The sequence below is a fragment of the Tympanuchus pallidicinctus genome, unplaced genomic scaffold (assembly GCF_026119805.1).
Source record: "Tympanuchus pallidicinctus isolate F22 unplaced genomic scaffold, pur_lepc_1.0 scaffold2, whole genome shotgun sequence".
Classification (NCBI taxonomy): domain Eukaryota; kingdom Metazoa; phylum Chordata; class Aves; order Galliformes; family Phasianidae; genus Tympanuchus; species Tympanuchus pallidicinctus.
In genome coordinates, this window is record NW_026294721.1 from 54,689,790 (window position 1) to 54,711,790 (window position 22,001).

Consider the following 22,001-nt stretch of genomic DNA (forward strand, 5'->3'; position numbering starts at 1 on the left):
AATAAAACATAACCCTGTGATACTCATCCTTTATGTACTGTTGCAGAGAAGGAGCTCCAGAAACTATTTGAGCTCAATTGACCTTATTTTTCGGCTTGACAGGTATTTAGAGAAGACAATCCGCTCAGCCGTGGAGCAGCATCTCTTTGATGTTCATGGCTCAGGCGGCCAGAGTTCAGAGGACTCTGAATCGGGAACATCTTCAGCCTCTTCTAATGTGTCTGCCAGGCAGAGGAGGCGACAGCACAAAGAGCAGGAGGAAGCCCGGAGAAACAGAGACATGTATGATCCTGATTTCTTCGTTTTGGAAAGTATATGTGATTAAGTGTACCTTAGTTACGTCCTCAAACAGGCGCTGCTTGGTGGTTCTGTTAAGAAATGCATCGGTCTTTGCCCTCTGTTGAAAGTACAGCCTGCAGTGCCTGTGCAGAGCTTTGTTACATCAGTGAGAGCTGAGAAATGTGGAGTTTATTAGAGATAATTGAATGGCCAGAGCATGATAAGAAGACAGCTATAGCAGTATAGTTGAGTTCTTAATTGAAGTATTTTGAAATGTTTCATTGCTGTATTTACTGTTTTAGTGGAAATACCCGAGCAGTTGGCCCTAGAGCCAGTAAAAACCATTCTCCTTCTGTATGTGTAGGCACCGCTTATGTTCAGGTCTATTAAAGAGCCCTAGGAGTTCATCTGAAAGTAGAAATGATCCTTTTGAATAATCAGAACCTAAGAATTTTTATCCACCATTATGTTAAATGTTACTTAGTGAAAATTTTCATAAAATGTCTACCAATGAGTAAAAATAATATAATTTTTTCATTTTATCCTGCTGTAGTTGTGGCACATACTGGGTGGTACAAATGTGATATAAACTACCACAGCCTTAAAAAGCAAATGTCCAAGGCATAGGTATCTTTGAGGAATTGTAACTGGAGATTTTGCAAGCACATAATCTAATTAGTGCTTACAGATACATCTAACTTTAAACATTGTGCTAATTTTTTAAGGGCTGTGTATTTTTGGCTGTAGTATTGGATTGCTAGGATTTCAAGTTAGATTCTGAAATACAGATCTAGGCTGTTGTTTTTCTAGGATGCTGAATTCTCCAAATCCTGTTGGATCTGCACCTTTCTTTACCAAGCAACTTTTGCATAGAACCATAACCTTTAGTACCTCAGGTGAATACTGCAGCTGTGTTATTTCCCAGTATGTGTCAGTGTTTTGTTTTTGTTTTTCAAAAGTCCGTAGTCACAAAATAAAAAAGGCATTTCCATAGTGAATGAAAATATGCTGTGAAGATGGACTGGGAAATGAGCACTTGCAAGTCACCTAAGTAGCTGGCAGCAGCTCTGCAGTAGTTTTTCTTGTTTAGTAGCCCTGCTGTCAGGCTTCACAGGTAAGTAGGTCAGAGACTGGCTAGTGTACGTGTATGGAAGCATATAGTACTGCAGGGTTTTTTTCAGCATTGTGTTACAGAGCATTACAGAGCTGCCTAGGGCACTCAAGCCTATCTTGACGCAGTTGTTCACCTTCAGTCCCTAAAGCCCAAGCCAAGAATTTAACACATTGGAAGTTTTGAATGTTGGCTTGGTTTCAAATCATTTTCCCTGGTTCCTGTAGGTCTGAGTGCTGACACTTCTGGGGGTGGATTATCAAAATTCAGAAATCCTTTCAAAACTACTTCTAACCCCCCACCCCCACCCCTTTGGTTGTCAGTGACTTCATCTTCTTGCCTTGTGATAGATCACAAGAGGATTTGTAATGTCACAAGATGGAACTGCAGAATTAATACAGCTAGGAAGAGCATTCATCACAAAAATACATACATGCAGACCCAGGCTTTGCAGACTGTGATTTCTGCAGGCTGTGTATACGTAATAAATCTACTCAGGACATTGTAAGAACTTTCAGAGAGGCAAATGGACTATCTGAGAAGCTTTAATCCTATAATCTCTTTGCATCTCTCTTCCAGTAACCAACCCTAGAGATTTGAGATCTAGAAAATCACTGGAACTTTGTTGTTTGGTTTTTATTCTGAGTACTTTGTCATGCTGGCACTGTCCAAATACCACAGAGTAACCATTTTCTTATTACTCTACTGCAAGTCAAGAGAAATTCTGCTGTTGTCTGTGAAAGCAAGCTTTGGAGTTGCACAGCACTGTATAAGGCAGCTGCACATAAAGTAGTTAGCAAACATGTAAGCTTTTATGTCAAGTGTAAGCAGCTATTCTTTAGCCTGAGCAGGATAGTCTTAGTGAAGAATGGGATGCGTTGTTTTTCTTCTGTTTCCATACTGTAGTTTATCTGTTATGTGTGTGCCTGCTCAGTATTGCATGAAGAAGACCACTAACAGATTATGAAGAAAAGTCTGCATGCTGTAGGACCCAGCGGGACAGTTGTGCAGGGAAAGTTAAGCTGTATGCCAAGCCCATGAAAAACGTACACAAACCAGGCAAGCACAGAGAGCCCCAGCTATCTTGTCACATGATGGTTTCTACGTAGTTGCCCTATCGCTTTCCAGCACAGCAGAACAGTCCTCTGTCCTAGTTGTGTTGCTATTGCAGAGATGCTTTCCCTTTTTTATTTTGTGTAATTTCCAAATAGGAATCAATCATTTGACTGAAGCACCACTGCCTCGTTCTTGCATTTGAGAAGATGAGTAAGAGGGACGATTATATGGTGTCATGGACCAAAGGAGCTCCCTGTGCCACAACTGTGAATCAGTTTTCTATATTAAAAGCATGCGTCTTACAGGAAAATATGCTGCATATTCTCTATAAAAGTACAACAGACAACTAGGAGTTAGACTAGCTTCCATCTGAAGTCAGTGGGATTCTCTGCGTTGGCTTTAGTCGGAAGTGAATCAAGTGTTGGCCCTGACAGCTTTCTCACCAGGAGTGTATACACCTGGCTTTCACTCCTCAGTAGGATTTAGCATTTCACAGTGTATGTTGTTTGCTGCAGTAGGAAAAACCAGAGATACTGGTTTCATAGGGCGTAGAAGATGTTGCCGGAACTGCACCAGTCAGCATAATACATTTCTGTATTGCTATCATAAATGTAGCGGGAGAGCATTTTTAACATTGTTTTAATGTCATTTTTTGTTTTAGGGAAGTCATCAACAAGGAGAACATTCCATCTGGTTTCAGCAATCTTGAAGACTGTATTCTAACTACCCAAGAAGTAGAAAAGTTACAAGACAACAGCTCTGGATATCTTAATGAAAGGAATAAACCAAAACGGCAGAAATCCAGCACCAAACTTTCAGAGCTTAATGACAACCAGGATAGTCCTGTGGTAAGCTGGCATGCTGCACTATTTGACAACTAGTATTAGGGTGGGAAAAATATTTTTTTTTTTTAAATTTCAGTGCACACCTGGTTCCCTCTGGTAGCCACTTACTTAATGCATGCATAAGTGTCTCTTCTTGATTATGGGGAATACTTATCTCTGCACTTGTAATCTTTGTAAAGAGGAATCAAGAAGCTATTTTTCCTTTATGATCCTCTTACTTCTCTATAGTCATTTTCTCTTTCCAGGACTTTTTTCTTATGTCTTCTGCATTTAGCAAAGTATTACAGAAAAAGAAAAAGGATATAATTTCTTTTTCCCAGTCTTTCAAAACTCTTACGAGGTGAATGGAACTTCAGATACAGGATCATGTTTTAAGGTTGAGTTTATTTTTATGTTCCTGTTATAAGTTATGAAACCACAGATCTCAAATGTCTTTCCGATAAGATGATAAAATGCATGTTATTCCTTTTCCCTACAGTCTGTATGTCATGTTACATTTGCAGTTTGCAAAACGCTTTTGAAGCGTGTTGGTCCCAAAGATTATTTTTCTAGCCAGACTTCACTGGGAAGGCACAGTGGGCACATATATAGTGCTCTAAAAATCGGGAATACTGTGAAATTTATGCAGCATATTTTTGTGTGACCTCACAGGAGAGAGTTTGTCAAATTATACATGCTGTAGAAGAAAACTGATGTCTCCTTCTCTCTCAGCCAACCAGACATTGATTATGGTGTCAGCAATTGAGAAACTGTATTTTGCTTTTGAGTATGGGTTCTGCTTACAGTAGATGCACTCTGCATCCTGGTGCCTGGATCATGCAGCTGCTAATAACAGCGAAAGCTGTGTGAAGAGATTAGAATTCTGAACTACAGAGCATTTCCTTTTAAGTTTTAGTCTGCTCTGAGTTCCTTCTTAATGTAATATTGTGTTGTGACTCATTTTGTTTAAGTTGTGAAATTGCCGTGGTCTTATGCTCTACCCTCTGTGCAGAGATCCTAAGGAGAGGCAGATTTGGCTTCTCTTTTTGATGAAAAGAAGGCGAGATGCCAAGAACTGCAGACTGTACTTAGATTAACAGTCAGTATCAGTAACCTGTAATGTGATGTTTGGTGAAAGAGCATGTGCTTCTCGCTTTGGGTATTTGATGGTAGCTATGGGCTTGAAGGCAGGCAAACATCAAGTGCTTGTACTTCTTTCTGTGCTTCTACTATGTACCTACACAGTGCACAGCAGCTTCAGTGTAAATAACAATTTGATTCAGTATTTGGGGAAAGAAAGTCCATCAAAAGTTTTGGTTAAGAGTGTAAACTGAGGACCTGAAGAACATTCCTAAAGTCTTCAGAAGTTCTTGAAGGAAATGTCCTCAAACTTACCTGTCTCTACTGGACTTTGCCCTACCCTTCATTTTTTTTGATTGTTTTTGAATTTTGAAGGGACAAAGGCTGAAAGCAATTTACAACAAACTGACCATGCACAAAGAGCACGTTGGTTAAGGTGATTATTCTGTCAGTATGGTCCTTGTTTGCTTTGCCAGAATTGCCACAGTGGAACTGTGAAAGAAGAGCGTTGTTATGAAACAGCCTGCAGAGAATATGATGTTACTCTTTATGAAATAAAAGCACAGGCTGCTCTTTAAGCTTTCATGAATGCACTTATTTAATACTCACATATTTGAGACTGCCAGCAGGATGCAACGTGTGGTACCTTTGCTTTCTTTTGGCTATATCTTTACCCTTAAAATAGGTTTTCAGTAGGTTGAATTAGCTACTATATAGGTATAACAGGACATAACCTGCTTTTGCTAATAGGGCCTTCCCATGAAAACAAGATTGTGATGTTGTTGTTTCTTCCCCACCTTTTTTAATCGTCCTTCTGTAGCAACAAAGCCTGAAAGAATATGTAGGACAGTGTGTGGAAGCTCTCCTCTTAGCTGTCTAAGTGAATCTGACTCAAAAGTACAAGTCAGCAGTGGAAAAATGGTTGGTTCCATTGGTTCCAAGCAAAGGAGCATTAAAAGTTGTAACTACACTTGAGTCACAGTAGTCAGGTTCCAGTAGGAGTTGGAGAATCTCATTAAGCAAGGCTAGAATGACTGAGCCATTTAACTCTACAGGGCTGGAGGTGCAGCAGGTGAGAGGAGGCTGTGGGTGCCCCAACAACCACACTCCACTCATTTCCTTACTCTTCTTTAAGGCAGATTTGTCCGAATACCAGAGTACAAAACCTCCTGGTCACATGCCCAAAGTGGCAACATTGTGTTTTCAGTATGTACCTCTGGTGTTGTGTGTACTGTTTTATTTCTTTAGGCTTTTTGCAAGAATGCACTCTAGCTATAGGGTTGAGGCAGTTTTGAAGCATATTTCCAATATGGAAGAACTCAGTACCTTCACTTCTGCTTACTTTTTTTGGTAGGTGCTCTATGACTGAGTCAAAGTCAACAGAAAGTAAAACAGAATTATTACATACAAACTTAGTGTGACTGACACGGCTTTATTTAAAAAAAAAAAAAAAAAAAAAAAAAGTATTATGATCAATTCAGGTTAAGGGTTTGATTTTTCCTGTGAATTTCACCATCAGTGAGCCACAGAGTTACTGCTGCCTCGATGTGCAGTATTTAATTCAATTCATATTTCCAGATTGACAGTTCTGTGTCCCCATTCTTCAGCAACTTTGAAATATCAAAATAGAACAGAAAACCTTTTCCAAGCCGACAGCATGTTTCACTGTTAAGATCTGTGGAAGAGCGAAACCAATAGCATAAGTCCTTTGTATATCAGAGTCCAGCTTGTCATCGCAGTACTTTCTCAGGCCCTCAGAAAACATCAGCACTAATATTGCTAATTGTTACCAAGACAGTTTCAGCACGTTGTTGTAATCAGTTGGATTTCTTGCCTTGCATTCATATTAGCACAGCTTAACGTTACCTCTGTGCAGACAGTAGTGTCTGTGTACTTACTTACCTAATGACTTGAGAAGAGACTATGGAAGGGTTTGTGTAAGAAGGAATCTTTTCTAAGATGAGCATAATGAATGCTGCTGGGAAGATGCTCTGGATTTTGGTACCTGCTCTGGCAGGACTTTTACATATCCCAGAATTGCTCTCTTGCTTTGTGTATCAGTTTGTAAAATAGGAACTGTAGGATATCATTCAGTGTTATTCTGTCAGGCATTTTGAGGTCAATTAATAAAAGAGAAAAAAGAAGCAGCGAGTAGTTGTTTCTACTGTAGGTTGTTTTATTACACGTGTACAACAGGTATTCTGATTGCTGTCTTGTTTCTAGCAGTCCTGTTGGATAATTCTGCATTTGATTAATGGCCTGGGGTTTGAATCTATTTCCCTCATGTATTTCATTGCTTTAACATTTACTGTATTGCAGAGTATGGAAAGCTTTAGCTCATCCAGGCCTATAGACAGAACAGGACCTGATGACATGGAAGTTTTATCTGAAGAAAGGTGATTTTCTTTCTTTCTTTTATTTTTAACTGATTAAATATATGTACACTTTATTTTCCTTGTGATTGTAGTACTCAGAGACAGAATATGAGGGTTACATTTAGTTATGCTGCAGAGCAGTGTTACCTGTTACCATGTTAGCTTCAGAGTGGAATTGTATGGAGGCACTGCTCACAGCATGTGGGCTCTGTCCTACTCTGGATGTCAGCAAGTCTCCCAGTCTAGAAGGAGCAGCACAGAAAATGCTAATGGTGCAGACTTGAAAAGACTTGACTTGAGCTGTAGGCATCTGAGCCTGCATGCTCTTCACAGGGGTCTGCACAGCAACAGATGCATTCTTACCTGGCCTTTGGCTTGGGAATCAGCCCCTTTCTTTGTGCTCCACTCTCCTATGAAAGCTGTATAATAGCTGCACTTTGCTCTCCTAGTACATTTCTTTCTACAAATAAGCCTGTTGGGAGAGGTGTATTTGTTTATAAAGGTACAAATAGCTCCTGAGAAGAAGCAAAACAGATAGCTTAGCATTTTGAAGTGCTGTAAGCCTGCATCCCTTCATTTACTGAAATGCATCAGCAAACATGGAGTATCTGAAGTATCTGAAAACTTGAGTATCCAGGAGTCATGGTTGTTTTTATTGTAAGTGCGGTTTTGTGTTTGTAATATGTTGATTGTTTTTGTTTTGTTTTGTAGCAAAGAAAGTGAAAGCGGTGAGGGTTTTTTCAGGCATTCTCAGGTTGGTAATTTTTCTTTCCTCGTTTCAGTTTTGTGTGCTCTAAATGGGCTTTTTATTGAGTAGAAACAAGTAGTTAGGCATGTTCTGTATTCCCAGTGAAATGTTTTTCTCCCAGAGAAATGGAGTTAGCATTTGCTTTTTCTTTCCCACCCCTGTCCTTTTTTACTTATGTAATTAAGGACTCTCTCAACTATTGATGATCCCGAAAGCATCTGCTTCAGTCCCTTCAATCCTTCCTTGCCAAAACAAGAAGCATGAAGTTGAGCACTGTGGTTTGAGTGATACTGAGTTCCTTTGCAGTCATTGCAAATAGAGTGTATAACTGCTTATCTCCCAGGGTAGCAAGATTAGTTTGTGTCTCTTGATTTATCTAAAATAATTTTGGTCTTTTATTTGTGATTTTTCCAGTGTGGCTGGTTACCTGGGAACGCAGGTGTCCCTGATCATTTCTCCTACAAACCTGGTTTGACTCCTGCTTCTCTTTGAGGGCTGGTGGTTGAAATGAATGTCAGGAGGGGAGTAAAAGGGAATTCGGCATTTATGTCAACAACTTTTTGCCAAATTTTCCATTTCTGTTCAACACTCCTGTATCTGCTTGGTGGTTTTCCATCCTAACTTCTCATTAAAGAGAAGACTTAAGTTGTCTTAGGTGAGCACCTTTGAAGCCACCAGTTTATCTTTGCCTGATATACCTCTAGACATCTAAAACAGTGGGCAAAGTTACCTGAGGCATCTCTGCCTCAATTGTGCACCCATTTTAGAGGAGAACTCTAACAGCTGTAGACAGCATCTGGCATCTCTGGCCAGATGGATTTAGTGGAGGGCTGTGAGTATTTTTAAACCAGCATTCTCAGGTTTTGTTTTGAGTTGTTGGTATTTTGTTATGTTTGTTTGTTTTGACTGTTGTTTTTTTTGTTTGTTTGTTGCTGCAGGGGGTAATCTTTTTTCTTTTTTCCTCCCTTCCTCCATTCTTTCTCTCTAGCAGAGAAGACACAAGAGACTATTGTTGGGCTCTGACCAGCAATGGAGTAGCTGCTCCTCTACAAGAGGGAGCTCAGCACTTGCTTTGATCATTGCTTTTATTAGGCTTAGCCAGATCTTCTGCTTTGCTCCCAGAGAGGCATTAATCCCCAGGTTTCCTGCACATGGCAGCACTAATTCCTGGCAGCTCTGACTCGTGAGCTGTTGTATTTCCCGGAATACAAACTCTGCAACACCTCCAAGTTCTTATTGCATGTGGAAAAGGTGCTGTTGCTGCCATGCCACAGAGTGCTTCCATTCAACTTTTAAATTAGTTTGGAGAGGAGATCTGTTTGAATGTGAAATTGTGGTCTTAAAATTAACTCATTAAGAAGAGTTTTAAAATTCAGTGCTAACTATGGGGGGAGATGTAGCCATAACCCTCATAACTCATAAATCTCATAGGAGATGGCATTATATAGGAATTACAAGGTCAGGAAAATGTTACATTCCTGTAGAGTAGTTTTACATTCCTTTTCCTGTAAAAGCCTGTTGCTTTAGGGTAGCTTAAAAACATACCTTTTGTAGGAAATATTCAGAATGAGGAAGGGACGTTGTTAATTTCTTCCCACTTGATCTGAAAATGTTACGAGAGGTATTTGGAATTGCTTCTAGCTATTGTTTATGCAGGCCTAAGGCAGTAAAAATACCTTGAAACATAGGTCTTGAATGAGTTTTCAGTGGTTTTGTAGCATTCGTTATCTGCCCTTGGAGTGGCTAGGTTCCAGGATGAAAATAAGTAGTTTCTAATACCCAAATTTTGTTGAGGGAAGTTGTTCTGAACAGAACTGAGTATCACTTACTCAGTAAAAGTCTGCATGCAGCCTGAGATCCTCACTCTAAGAAACACTGTTTGCCACAATGTTGCCTATACTTCGAATGCAGTAACACAAAAATATTTGTCAACTTGTGGATGACATTCAGGTAGTGTACTAAGTCTGGAAACCAGAAAAACTTGTACTTTGTCTGGTGGCAAAGCAAGAAGAGAACTGCAGAAGTTTTCCATCTGTAACTTCGGCCACATAATCCACTTTCATTACCAAGCTCTTCTGTAGACAAGAGTCCACAATGTGGAGAGTTAAATTGCACTTATTTTCAGAAAATACTTGAGGGTAGGTCATTCTTTTCTTTGTTGATGTAGCAAAGTTCTTAACTTTCAAGATTGACCCAGCTCTGCAACCAGTGTAGGGGAGAAATGACATGACTCAGGATTGGGCTGGCAGCGTGATTGAATTTTTGCATTCAGTTATATTATCAGGAGATGCTTAAGAATGCTTCATGCTGGTGGTTGCAATGGATGATCAGATGTAGGGGAAGTATATCTTTTGTATAAAATTCATTTGAATCCACATGCGACCGAACAGAACACAGCTTCCTCCTGATCTGAATTCAAAGATCTGTTTCCATTTATTTCTTGCTGCTGGAGCCACTCTTTATGCTGAATCTCCTTTGGAGCAGAGAAAGCTGCAGACTTATCCCCAGGTTATTTACATCTGTAGTTATTAGTGACTGCAAAGCAGATTCTAAAAAGCATAGTCAAGTGCCTAGTTTAAAAATTTTTTTAGTCATTTATGTAATATGTGCAATGCAGCGTGGCTGCCAACTGCTTCTGAGATCATAAAGTTGCTGCCCCTTTGATTTATGAGAAACAGTGGCATATCTTTTCCTAAAACAAGGCAGTTCTGCCTTGGTTTTTGTCCCTAAGGTTGGGAACTGGAGGCATCAGGAAATCAAATAAGAAAGTAAGCGATGAGGATAGGGGAATTACCTACCAATTTGTGAGTTTTAATTCAAAGAAGGTTAAACATCTGCCTTCTTGTGTCTCCTGGGTTTATACCAACATTGTTTTTCGTAACACCTAATGATTTATTCATTGTATTAGAGGCTACATCACTGAGCAAGTGAGCACAGAAAGGCCAGTGGCTGGCTGCAGGCACAGCACAGGCCTGATTGAAAACATTTCTGACAAGTGAATTGACTTTAGAAGGAAAATGTGCATATAACCTTCCTAATATCTGTAGTGGAGATGTTTACACATCTGGGAGAGTGTCCTTTTGTCTGCTACAAACATCTTTTCAGGGTCGTGGTAAGTCAGGAGATTGTACACTCTTTGTAGAAAGATGTTTAGTTCTGTAATCACTATCAGTGATGGTAATGATACAATGTTTTCAGGCTGCTCCCTTTTGAAATAGTTAAAATGTAGGTAAGCTCTTCACACTTGTTACATACTGTTCTTAATGGCATCAATTTGAAGCTTATCACTTGATTTCTTTTGGCCTTAAAGATCTGTGCTGGCAATTTAAATGCAGTTTATAAACTGGTACAGTTTGTTCTCTAGCAAGTGCAAAATACTGCCTGTTTCTGGCCACTGGCCAGTCTTTCTGTTTATAATGTACACTGACTATCTCAATTCTGGCAGGAAAAGGAAATAACATTTTACTGGACCTTAAAGAACTATTTAAGTCCTCCCAACCTAGAAGCAGCTTAAAAGTTGTTGAGTGGTGAATTAGCATTTTTCCATGTGCAGCTTTCACAATAACCACATTTGTAATCAGATTTAGCGTCAATCTGTACGAGTTATTAGTGCCTTGGCAAACTGTCATTTGGTGTTTCCTTTTGTTATAATGTTTTTAAAAGGTGATTTATTGAAATGAAAAGGAAATACAAACCTTATACAAATACAGCACAGAACAGTGTTTACTAATACTAGGATGTTCATCATCCAGGTAGATGGGACTGGATCCAAATAAAAACATTCTTCATGCAATGTGTGAATTGGGCAGGTATTTTTCCTTCTCTACGTAAAGATTACATGTTTTTCTCAGCTAAGAGGAAAAGTAAAAAACAACATGCAAGTTTTATGGCCGTGAAATAAACCTGAAATGTGCCTTACTGATGTCCACTAAAAATATTGATTTGGTACAGTTTGGCCATGCTTCAGAATTTACAAGAAAAAGAAGTCCAAATGTAGAAGTTAGTTTTTTTAGACACATTGTCTTCACACATTAGCTGAAGCAGATTGTAAATAGATTATCAAAATACCTGTGGGGAAAAAGTCTGTATGTTGCTTACCTGCTAGACAATATTTGAGAGAGCAACGCTCAGCTGTTCTTACCAAGGCCAAACACTTCGAGTGTAACACTGTGCATTCGCATGGCTCTGTGTCTCCCGAGTTTGGACGTGTCCCACTACGTGTTTGTGCACATGCTTTACTCTTCCTGTTCCCCACGGCCCTCTGTGAGCCATTACAGCTTGTTTATTTTATTGTGGTCAAACTGCCTGTGTCACGAAGCCCTGTTGCAGCACACTCACAGTGTACCTGGCTGAGATTTCTCCACAAAAGCACACGCTGTGCGTGGTGTGTCAGGATGAGTAGTGGTGAGGCAAACAGCAGTTACCTCTAGGTAGCATTAAATTATGAACCATTTACTTGACAGCATTCTGCCATTATTTTTTGTTTTTGTTGTTTTCTTAAGTCATTGGATGTTTGTGCGAATGTTTTGGCTCGTTCCCAGAGTCCGCACTGCTTTCCAGCTGAGATGCCAAACCCCACTGCCGTTTGGATTTGCGCAACACTGCTTTAATACCCAGAGCTCCTCCATAAATAGTTCTGCTCTCCCCACGCCCAGCTAGAAAACAACCACAGGAAATCGGGGAATGTGCAGCCTGCACAGCTTAGCTGGCACTAATTGATTTGAGCCAGCACAGCCTGCATGAGAGCTCTTGTGTACGTAGCCTGCACTGCTTGCTGTCTGCAGCTGCTACCAGTGCCTGATTTTTAGGAGACCACGTATTGCCTCAGCCTTGCAACAGCAGCACTCCTGTAGGAACTCTTTGCAGCTTCCTCTTCCTCTCCCTTCCTCCCTGCAGTCCTCCCTCCCTTTTCACCCCAATCAGTCAAGCAGAAGCTTTTTCAGCTGCATGCGGTTGTCAGGGCAGGCAGCGTCAGGAACTTGCTGTGGCTTCCTGAAGAAGGGAAGATTCAAGGGAGGCAAATAGATGTTTTTATCAGTGTCAGTGATTGGTATGTAGGGGCCACTGCAAAAGGCTTTGAATTTGGAACTGGAAATGTCAGGTTCTTTTTATTTTCACTTTTTTATTTAAAAGCGCGAGCCTACTGCTGCTGTGACTGCAGGGTTTTATTCCTGCCTCTTCATCTCAATTTTTTTTTTTTCCCCTCGTTTCTGTGGGAATATAGCAGCCTTCAAGTATGAAGATTCAAGAACACCCAAGCATTCCTGAAAACAAGCTGCAAAGAAATCAAGATGCTGATGATCAGGAAAACAGCTTTGTGTCAGAAGTGCCTCGGCTGGATTTGACAACGCTGTGTGATGACAACAACTGGGAAGGTAGGATTTGTTTCATGGCTGTCCAAACAAGTTAAAAGAGAGAAGGAAACCTCAGTGGGCTGGGTATATCTTTTTGGGGTTGGACTTGATGATCTCTGGAGGTCCCTTCCAACCCCTACAATTCTGTGATTCTGTGATTCTGGGATTTTGTGCTGAAGTTCCCTTGCCAAAAACAACAGGAAAGCAATTTTGTCCTGAATATGGAACTGAAAGTTTGGAGAAATTGGAAGTGAAATTCTAAATGGTTACTAGTTCCACTTGTCCCTTTGAGAAAGAAAATACGTTGTTTTATTCTTGAGGTTATGTTCATGCGCTATTTGGTACTGTAAGTCTCTGTGTGCTCTAGTATAACTTGTTTCTTGGTGGCTGGTTGCTTGACTGCTAAGCTGGAGCTCTAAGTAATAGTGCTTTCTTCAAAGAAACTGAATATTTCACAGTCAGGAAGGAAAAGTCTTCTTTCTTTCTATTCTTTTACTTCTGTTGTTATTTGGAATTAAAGATTCAGATCTGGAAAGGACAGCTGGGGGGGAAAAAATGGCTGTCTATCTAGTACTTTGTACCTTGGTTATTCTTATAAACAATATCTTTTGAACGTATGCTGTGAAAAAGTTATGATCACAGGCTCAAAGGGCAATGTAAAATTGCTTGTGGTTTAGATTACTTTAATATAGTTTATTAACACTCATCTCCAGAATGTATGCTTACTTGTCTTTTTCACTGACTTAGGTTAGAGAATGAAATCTGTCATGCAGAGTTTGAGCATTGTGAACTTCCTTTTTATTTGAAATAGAGGGAAACTGAAGTAGTCCAGCATTTCTGGGGCTTTCTCACTTACTGTGTCTCTCTCCTTTCTACAAGCAGGAGTTGTCCTGCTCGTTTATGCTTCAGAAGTGAGAGAGAGGTTTTGACAGGGAAGAAATGGGAAGATGCAAGCAATGTATTATAACAGTCAAAGCAAGAGGGGAAAGATGTGTAACTGTAGTTTATTAATCTAGAAAGGAGCACTGAAAAGTTAGTTAAGTTTTCTGGTCCTATCTCCACAGTGTACGTGAGTTGATGTACTTTGCCTTTCTGTCTAGTTAAGACACCTTGAGCATAAATAAAGAAAAGCCACAAGCCCTGGTTGCCTTTGATGCAACCACGCAGCCAGTCACCATGGACAGAAGAGAGTTTCTCCGCCGGCTTATTAGTGGGGATTCCCTGGGTGATATCACCAGGCGTGCGGCGCGGCTGATCAAAGTGGTGCAGAAGGGCTCCCGCGGGGCCTTGGCTGCCCTGGTGTTGGTGAGGTGCCAATCAGCACAGTCCCTCAGGGCCTCGGGCCGGGTGATCACGTCTGTGTTCCCAGAGGTGATGTGTGGCTGCAGCCATCATGTGAACCTTTGGAAATAAAGACTCTTTTTTTCTTCTCAGTGCACGCCTGTGGCAAGCAGTGTTACGAATGGGAGTCATATGAGCATGTGAAGGGCAGAACACAGCTCCCTTCTGTCTGACAGAGGTTTTCCCATGATGTGAATTACGTTGCACCTTGGTACAAATCCCTCACTGTAGGTGTGTGCTTGTGTTTGGATCCCAGCTTTCTTGCACTGCAGATACAAAACAGGATTTATGAGCGCCTGTGACTGCATTTGAGAGTGCATCTTTCAGATTCTTCCTCCATTTTGTTCAGATGTTTTTCACAAGAGGAAGAGGTAGGTAGCTGCAAACAAATGGGCTCTAGAGTGAGAGATGTGATCTCCTGGAACACTTGCTTACCAGAATCACCATTTGGTTAGTTTGGGTTCGAAGGCAGCAAAATGGTGGCCTCTGCATTTGAGCAAGGAGACAGGGAAGATTCTGTATCTGTGGATGTGAAATCAAGCTTTCTAAAGCCAGAAAGGGCTCGATGCTAACATCTACTTTGGGATTTCTACTTCTGATGGCAGAGACTGTTAGTGAGGGTAAGCAAGGCAGGGTTGTGCCACTCATGCACAGCTCCAACAGGCCAAGTACTGTCTCTTCCCTGCCAGCATGCATCACTCAGGGCTTTATACATCTCATCTGTGTCCTTACTGCACCTCTGGCCCTTCCCCAGTGGAAAGGGAAAGGCCCTGTGTCTTCAGCTATGGTAATGACCAGTTATTTGCTGTACCTTTGGAGTGAGTTCCTTTGCAGGAGCTACTACAGGAGGTACAGGGTATGGTGTGAGCAGGCTGCTGGCAGAGCATCTGCGTGCTGAGGGGGAGGCACCATCAGCTGTAGCTGTCACTGCCTCTGCACACAGGCTGAGGAAGAGCCTTGCAGAACGGGCACAAAATTACATAAGGCAGCCCTGTCTGCTGACTAGCTCTTATTCTTCACTCAGGCAGATTTCCTATCATGTTAAGACCAACGCTGTCATAAACAACACTAATTCAGGGGCACTACACTGCAATAGCTGCAGTGTGAACTGGCAGAGTTATTCTAGAAATAATTTTTACCTGATTATTTTAAAGATTTGCTGTGCAGTCAGACTTGTACACAAGAGGAGAGATTAGATATACTTCTATGGGATATGTTCCTCTTGCTGTGGATTGTGTTGGAATTGAATGCCATGAGTGGGAAGGACACAGTGTTCTCTCAGAATCCAGCGCTATTGTGCAGAATTCTTACCAAATGTTGCTAATTCAAGCACAGAATTTGTTATCCTGCCCTCAAGGAAAAATCTGGAAGTATGTTGCTCTCCTAATAGTGGCTGGCCCTGTCATCAGCTTGGAGCTGAGCAGATAGTTCAGTAAGTTGATCTGACACGTGTGATTGCTGCCTGTGTCACCTCATTACTGAGGTTTTAAAAAAGTGTTCTGTAAATGAAATTTGAAGCAAAGTTTGCAGTAACAAGCTCTTAGGAAACAATGAGCAGTCATTTTTCTTTTAAGCTTAAAAAAAAAAACAAGGCTAAAAGCGGAAGTTTAAAATGAATAAGCATTCTCCTCAATTTTGAGAACCCAAGTATTGTAGCACTAAGACCCTGAGGGTGAAGCTGATCTCCAAATAGTTTTGAGGTGGATTTAATTGATACTTTCCCATGAAAAAAAGCAGGGTAATGAGAAGGAAAAAAGCATACAGCAAAGAAACAACATTCTAGAATTGTTTTTGACACTAGCCTTACATCAGTGTATTTGTGTGCAACAGACATAAATCAAATGGTGGTGAAACATTCTGTGTTTTTATCACCATATGTAGAAATGAATAATTGCATTGTTTACAGATTTGATTTTATAGCAGCAGTATTAAAAAAAAAAAAACAGCATTTATTATGGTGCAACACTATTTGCAAATTGCAAAATTGACTGGATACCTGGTAAATGTTTCATCTCATTGACAAATTAAGGTAGCTCTTTGCTTGGGCCATTCTTTTTGATTTATTTAGGAGGAATATGCCAGTGCTGTTTAAGGATGTAAAATACTGACCAAGTGAATGTTTTGAGGTTTTGAATTGCTTTATTCATTCCATTATGAGATGTCTTTCTGAGGTCTTCTAAGGGAGAACTTAGTGCTAGGACCTCAGGTGTTGTAATTAGTTTAGGCTTTTTAATCCCTCGAGACCTACTTCAGTTCACAGCAGTGAAGATTTTAGCCTCCTGGGGCTGTCACGTGTGTGCTGAAGCAGTATACATCAGCTGTATGGCTACAGAGAGAACACAAGCCCTCGATGGCCTTTTGCTGGCTGTACCTCTGGGCAGATGCACATGGCAGTACCCCTCTGCTGGCCGTGCAGCCCCCAGTAATCCTGTCACAAATGAAAAGCAGTGCAATTAAAGAAGAAATAAAAAGTCAAACAGCAGGATAGCATCGAGCTGATAATAACCCCTACTGAATTTTATAAAATTCATTTTTCTTCTTGCTTGATACAGGTTTATTAATAAGACCAGTCCTTTGTGTGGCAGATTGATGCGGCAACAGGCGTATGAATGCCTACAGGGTTTTGCAGAGCAACACCTGGCAGATGGCTGACAGCTTTGTTAAAAGATTAGCTGGTGGTGAGATTGGAGAGCAGTGCATCACTGCTGAGGGTCTGCAGGCTCCATATCAGTGTATTTCACTTCTGTGAAGTGACAACTTGGAAAAGGCAAGAAAAAAAACCTGGAAGAAACACGAGAGTCTGACCAGGAAATAGAAAATTTGCTCACCTTTTTTCTACACTGCACAGCCATTCTGGTTAAATATTCCCAAAGCTATTTATTTTTTTTCCACAAAAGGCTTTTGTTATGAACAAAAGAATTACACAAGGAATACAGAGGCTTTCTCAGAGTGAGAGATCTGTTCAAGACAAAAGAGTACAGGTAGCTGCTCTGTCAAGTCAGTGACAAAGAAAAGGCAAAAAATTAACATTTTTTACTGAGACTTTTATTCACTTAGCAGAAATAGCCACAATATTAAAACTAATAAATATTTCATACCTGAACTGTTAAGTCCAGGAATTTAGCAGTCTTTGGAAAGGGCTTAAAACTTTCATATATGTATCTTTCGTAAATAAATAACAAAAGAGGCTATAGCTTCTGTTGAGCATGGGTTGATTGTTCACTATCAGAAAAGGAAGCTTCTTACCCTGAGTGGGTTACTATTTGTTTGTGCACTCCAAGTTTCTGGCACCCGATCCATGTAAAGAACAGGACAGCCAGTCTGTAACTCTGATCCAGTTCATGGTCTGATGTAGATAAGATCCGTAATTCTAAATAACTAAATATGTTCCTTTATTATTTGCTTTGTTCCTTTTGTTTATGTCCCTTCGTTTTAGTATTTATATGTTCTTTTATTGTATGTTGGGGGGGGGGGGGGGAAGGGGGGGAGAAGCATCGTTACTCATTCTGTGTCCAGATGAGGTTTTTCTTCTAAACACATACAATCAGCAAGGGAAACAACTTGCCAATGGACTCTTTCCATCTTAGGAGTGAGAATTAAAACCAGCTGATTTTCTATAGCAAGCATTTCTTGTGTCAAGTCTCAAATTTGACCTCTCCTTTTAGGATATTTTTTTCCTTTTATATGTTTTTTCCTTTTGGATTCAACTTTTGGGCACAACATATACTCACCTTAGGACAAAATCACATGCATCATGCATGCTTGGTAATGGGGTTTTTTTAGCTGGTGTAGTAGAAGCTTTATTTGCTAACTGTTAAATATACTTTTGACTTCTCCTAAGTTTATTCCATCTGTGTAAATCCCATGAGGATGTGATTTAATGATTTCCAAGAGCAAATTCTGTTTTTCTGTGAATGTATTCCAAAAACTGGAAATGAAAAATGTCTGGAAGAATTGCATGCATCACTTACCTCATTTCTGCTAGTCAGATGTATCAGATTTTTTCCTTTCTAGTTACCAGCCATTAATTTGCTGCAAGAGATCATGTGAGGACCTGAAATTATGAGACTCAGGAAAGGGTCAAAGGCCAAAGTATCACTGCTTGGCTGAATGATTCGCCTCAGTTTCCTCTTTGTTCATATCAGATACCTTGAGAAAATTCTTTCAGTTATTAGGTACCATCAAGGTGAATGCAGCTTAGAAAAAGCTCACGTTCCAAAAATTACTTAGGGGAGATACAGGCTGCAGGAGCTCTCCAATCCATGGCAATGCAACCTATGTCCATCTGAGTTTTGCACACCTCGTTAATGCAGCCTCTGTGAGCACTTGAATGTGCCAAGAATGTGCTTCACTTATCACAACACTTGAGAAGTGCAAACACCTCCAGCCATCCCTTTCAGGATAACTTCTCAGTTTGCATGCAGCACCAATCTCTAAGCAGAGGCATACGATTTAAATTCTTGTATAAAGAAGAAGGGGAAAGGAGGAGGGACACCTCTGTTGCAGCAGAATTCCTCCAGGCTGGTCATTCCTGAGCTGTGCATGATCTTGTGCTGCCTGAGCTGTACTTGGGGGAGAGCAGCACAAGATTCTGTAAGGGAATCCCCACAAAATCCATTGTAAGCTATGAAAGTCTTAACCTTGTTCAGCAGAAGGAAATACTGCTTTTAGTTCAAAAAATTAATAGTTTCAAAAGCCTCTTCCCTTTGTGAAACAAGAGCAGACATGCTAGGCACAGGGAATACTGAGTCCCTAGCTCTGAGACTGGTCTGGGAGCTTTCTATAGGGTTTTTGTTTTGTTACTTGACTCTAGAACTATTTGTTAGGTTTATAAGTTCAAGGCCTGGCTCTTAAACTGTTTAATCCCATGGTGCTAAGTAGGAGCATGCAAATCAGCTTAGTAAACTATCTGAACAGAAAATGTTCGACTCCTTATGGCATCTGGAGGGAGCTGTCACAAGATTGAGGCGATTGTTTTCTGTGGGCTCCAGTATGCGGAGCAGCAACACTAAATTGGGCATTTCTCTCCCACCCCACCATCTCCCTGTATGGCATTGCTTTCACTTCCAGCTATGCATTAAATATTTCCTCACTCTTCTGCCATGCAGCAGGTTTACATATGATAGAAAAGAGGAAAAATCAGCCCATATGATGGCTGGATGCCTATGGAACTGATAGTAGTGCAGTGAGACAGTCTTTCCTTACAGGCTAGAAAAACATATGCTTCCTTCTAGTCTTTGAATTTTGATCCATGTGTGGCCGAGTTGTGTTGGGGAACAGGAGGACAATCACGGTGCTGCTCATTTGCAGCATTTGTACGACCTAAAACTGAGGAGCTTCTTCCTATAGCCAGCTTGCCTCCTTTATCCTGTCAGGTGCCAATAATTTTGTCCTATCCTGGAGTTATTTCCTCAAAGGTAGTGGCTGGTGATACCTTCTCTTGGTGTCAGTCCATGGTAATTCCAGCCAGATTATGGATACAGCTTTGTGTTGCACCCAGCAGATTATTTATGCTTGTATAGAGCATCCACTGTGACCAGGCAATGTTTTGCACTACTCTGCACACTGGCAGGTGTGAATAATGACCCAGAGAATATCTGACACTGACAACAAGCAATCCTTTAGGACAATGGGGTCATGATATGACACGAGAAATGTTGTCTGGAGTCACTGGTACTTGTAAAACAAAAGTGATAAAATCAATCTTTGTCTTGCTGTTCCTAGAGCCCATCCCTGCACTTTCTTCATGGCAGAGAGATGGCTTAGACTCAGAAGAGGCTCGCCTTTCCCCACAGGCTGGCCGTTTAATTCGCCAGCTCCTGGATGAGGACAGCGATCCTATGCTGTCTCCTCGCTTCTATGCCTATGGACAGAGCCAGCAGTACCTGGATGATACAGAAGTGCCTCCTTCCCCTCCCAATTCTCATTCATTTATGAGGTGAGTTGTGATTTGTCTGTGGTGACTCTGATCTGGCTGCATTGCACAGTCACATCAAGCAGCATCTCTTTGGATCACACAAGCCATATAGCTATATTGTGTTGAGCTTCTGTTTTTTCTGTCAGAAAGCGGGTGCTGTAAGAAAAGTTCTAGGTAACTGATCATTTCAAGGTTTTTCTATTAATATCTAACAGCAACCTCTTGTTCTGTCTGTCATTAGAGAGTAACCAACATAACTTTCTCACTTCCGTGGGATTTGCCTTTATTTACGCCAAGTTTAAGCATCCTTTTGAGCGAGAAGATGTACTGCAGCTGTTTGGGTAAACTCTTTGTGCAATCTCTGCTCTTGGTAGGAGGCGGAGTTCTTCTTTGGGATCTTACGAAGATGACAGAGAAGACCTTACCCCTGCACAGCTTACCCGGAGAATTCAGGGACTGAAGAAAAAAATCAGGAAATTTGAGGATAAATTCGAGGAGGAGAGGAAATACAGGGTGAGTCTCTACTCAGGCATTTGTAGGGAGAGGTGTAAGGTAGCTAGAAAGGGAGGGGACATTGGGGGAACCTGTCAAACATACACGGAGAGCTTGGAAGTATTTAAACAATAAATAAAAAAAAGTAAAGTAAGGGAAAATGTAATGCTGCTCCAAAAATGACAATGTGCATCCATATCAAACAAATTACCTTTCCTGGAATTTTTTGTACCACCAGTACAGTACAAGAGAGTCTCACAAACTCATGGAATTTTGATCACTGCTTTATACAGCAAGGGTGTAGGAATAGCTATGTTATGTTTTGCATTTGTTTATTTATTAAAGTTTACTTTGTAGGAGGAACAATTGTGCATCTCATTTGCATGATGGTAATTGCAGGACACCAGATGACTGCATAGTAGAGAAGAGCAGCCTTCTTTGCTCCTCAGCAAGGAGCCATAGTCAAGTGCTGCTGAGCAGTCGTAGTGTTCTGTATTCTGTTTATTCTTGAGATGCTCTTCCGAGGGACAGAAAGCTTTTTAAGGAGCTAAAGCTTCATATGTGTGCATCTCAGTTGGTGATCTAAACCATGAAAGATGGTACTGAAAGAGTCTCGCATGAGTCTTGCAATGTGCTAAGAGACAATGTTGTGACAGGTAGGGCAATCAAAGCAAGTTCTGAGCTGGATAGGTCACAGGTATGCAGGCAGCAGTCACTAGCCTGTACCTGCGCTCTGTGCTGCGTCCCAATCCTGTTTAGCCCCCATTTTGTTATACGGGCTTGTTTCAGTGGGTCTCTCCTGTTGATTTAATACAGATTCAGCATGACTGTTCTTTCCTCCCAGCCTTCCCACAGTGACAAAGCAGCTAACCCTGAAGTGCTCAAATGGACAAATGATTTGGCCAAATTCCGAAAGCAGCTTAAAGGTGAGCAGTCAGTGTTGATGTACCTTCTGGGGGCACCTAGACTTAACCTTTTTCAAATGTGATGCTAGACAGTGGTCCTGTCACAGTCACATTTTAAAAAAGAGAAATTATTCCTCTTCCCTAAATGTCGCTGCTTAGAGTCTAAACTGAAGATATCGGAAGAAGACCTGGGCCCTGTGGTGCGTCAGCGAAGCAACACGCTCCCAAAGAGCTTTGGTTCTCAGCTTGAAAAGGAGGATGACAAGAAACAAGACCTATCAGATAAATCTGCCAAGCCTGCTGTGGAAGTGACCCTTGATTCTATCCAGAAGAAGCTTCAGGAAAAACGAACGGAGACAAACCGACCAGAGGATATAAAGGTACAATATATGCAGATCAGATTTAGGCCTTTTAAGTACAAGCATGTAACTTATAGCTGCACTGTCAGTTGTGAAAGCCTTCTGATCTTTTGCATTTTGTCAAAACGTCTTCAGCCTCTATTGCAGGCTTACTTGCTTT

General features: G+C 40.9%; 1 protein-coding gene across 20 annotated transcripts in view; it reads left to right on the top strand.

Moving 5' to 3' along the window:
- The window catches only part of FAM13A (family with sequence similarity 13 member A), a 115,281-nt gene that overhangs the window by 79,001 nt on the left and 14,279 nt on the right, over positions 1–22,001 (top strand). For 15 of the 20 annotated variants that reach the window (XM_052682689.1, XM_052682694.1, XM_052682692.1 and 12 more), the window contains 9 exons: positions 103–282; positions 3,108–3,294; positions 6,670–6,746; positions 7,437–7,479; positions 12,698–12,848; positions 19,893–20,106; positions 20,460–20,598; positions 21,422–21,503; positions 21,642–21,862. In XM_052682689.1, coding sequence (XP_052538649.1) covers positions 103–282; positions 3,108–3,294; positions 6,670–6,746; positions 7,437–7,479; positions 12,698–12,848; positions 19,893–20,106; positions 20,460–20,598; positions 21,422–21,503; positions 21,642–21,862 — 1,294 coding nt within the window. The remainder of the gene's footprint in view (positions 1–102; positions 283–3,107; positions 3,295–6,669; positions 6,747–7,436; positions 7,480–12,697; positions 12,849–19,892; positions 20,107–20,459; positions 20,599–21,421; positions 21,504–21,641; positions 21,863–22,001) is intronic. The other 5 variants (XM_052682699.1, XM_052682700.1, XM_052682690.1 and 2 more) reach the window with 4 other exon arrangements.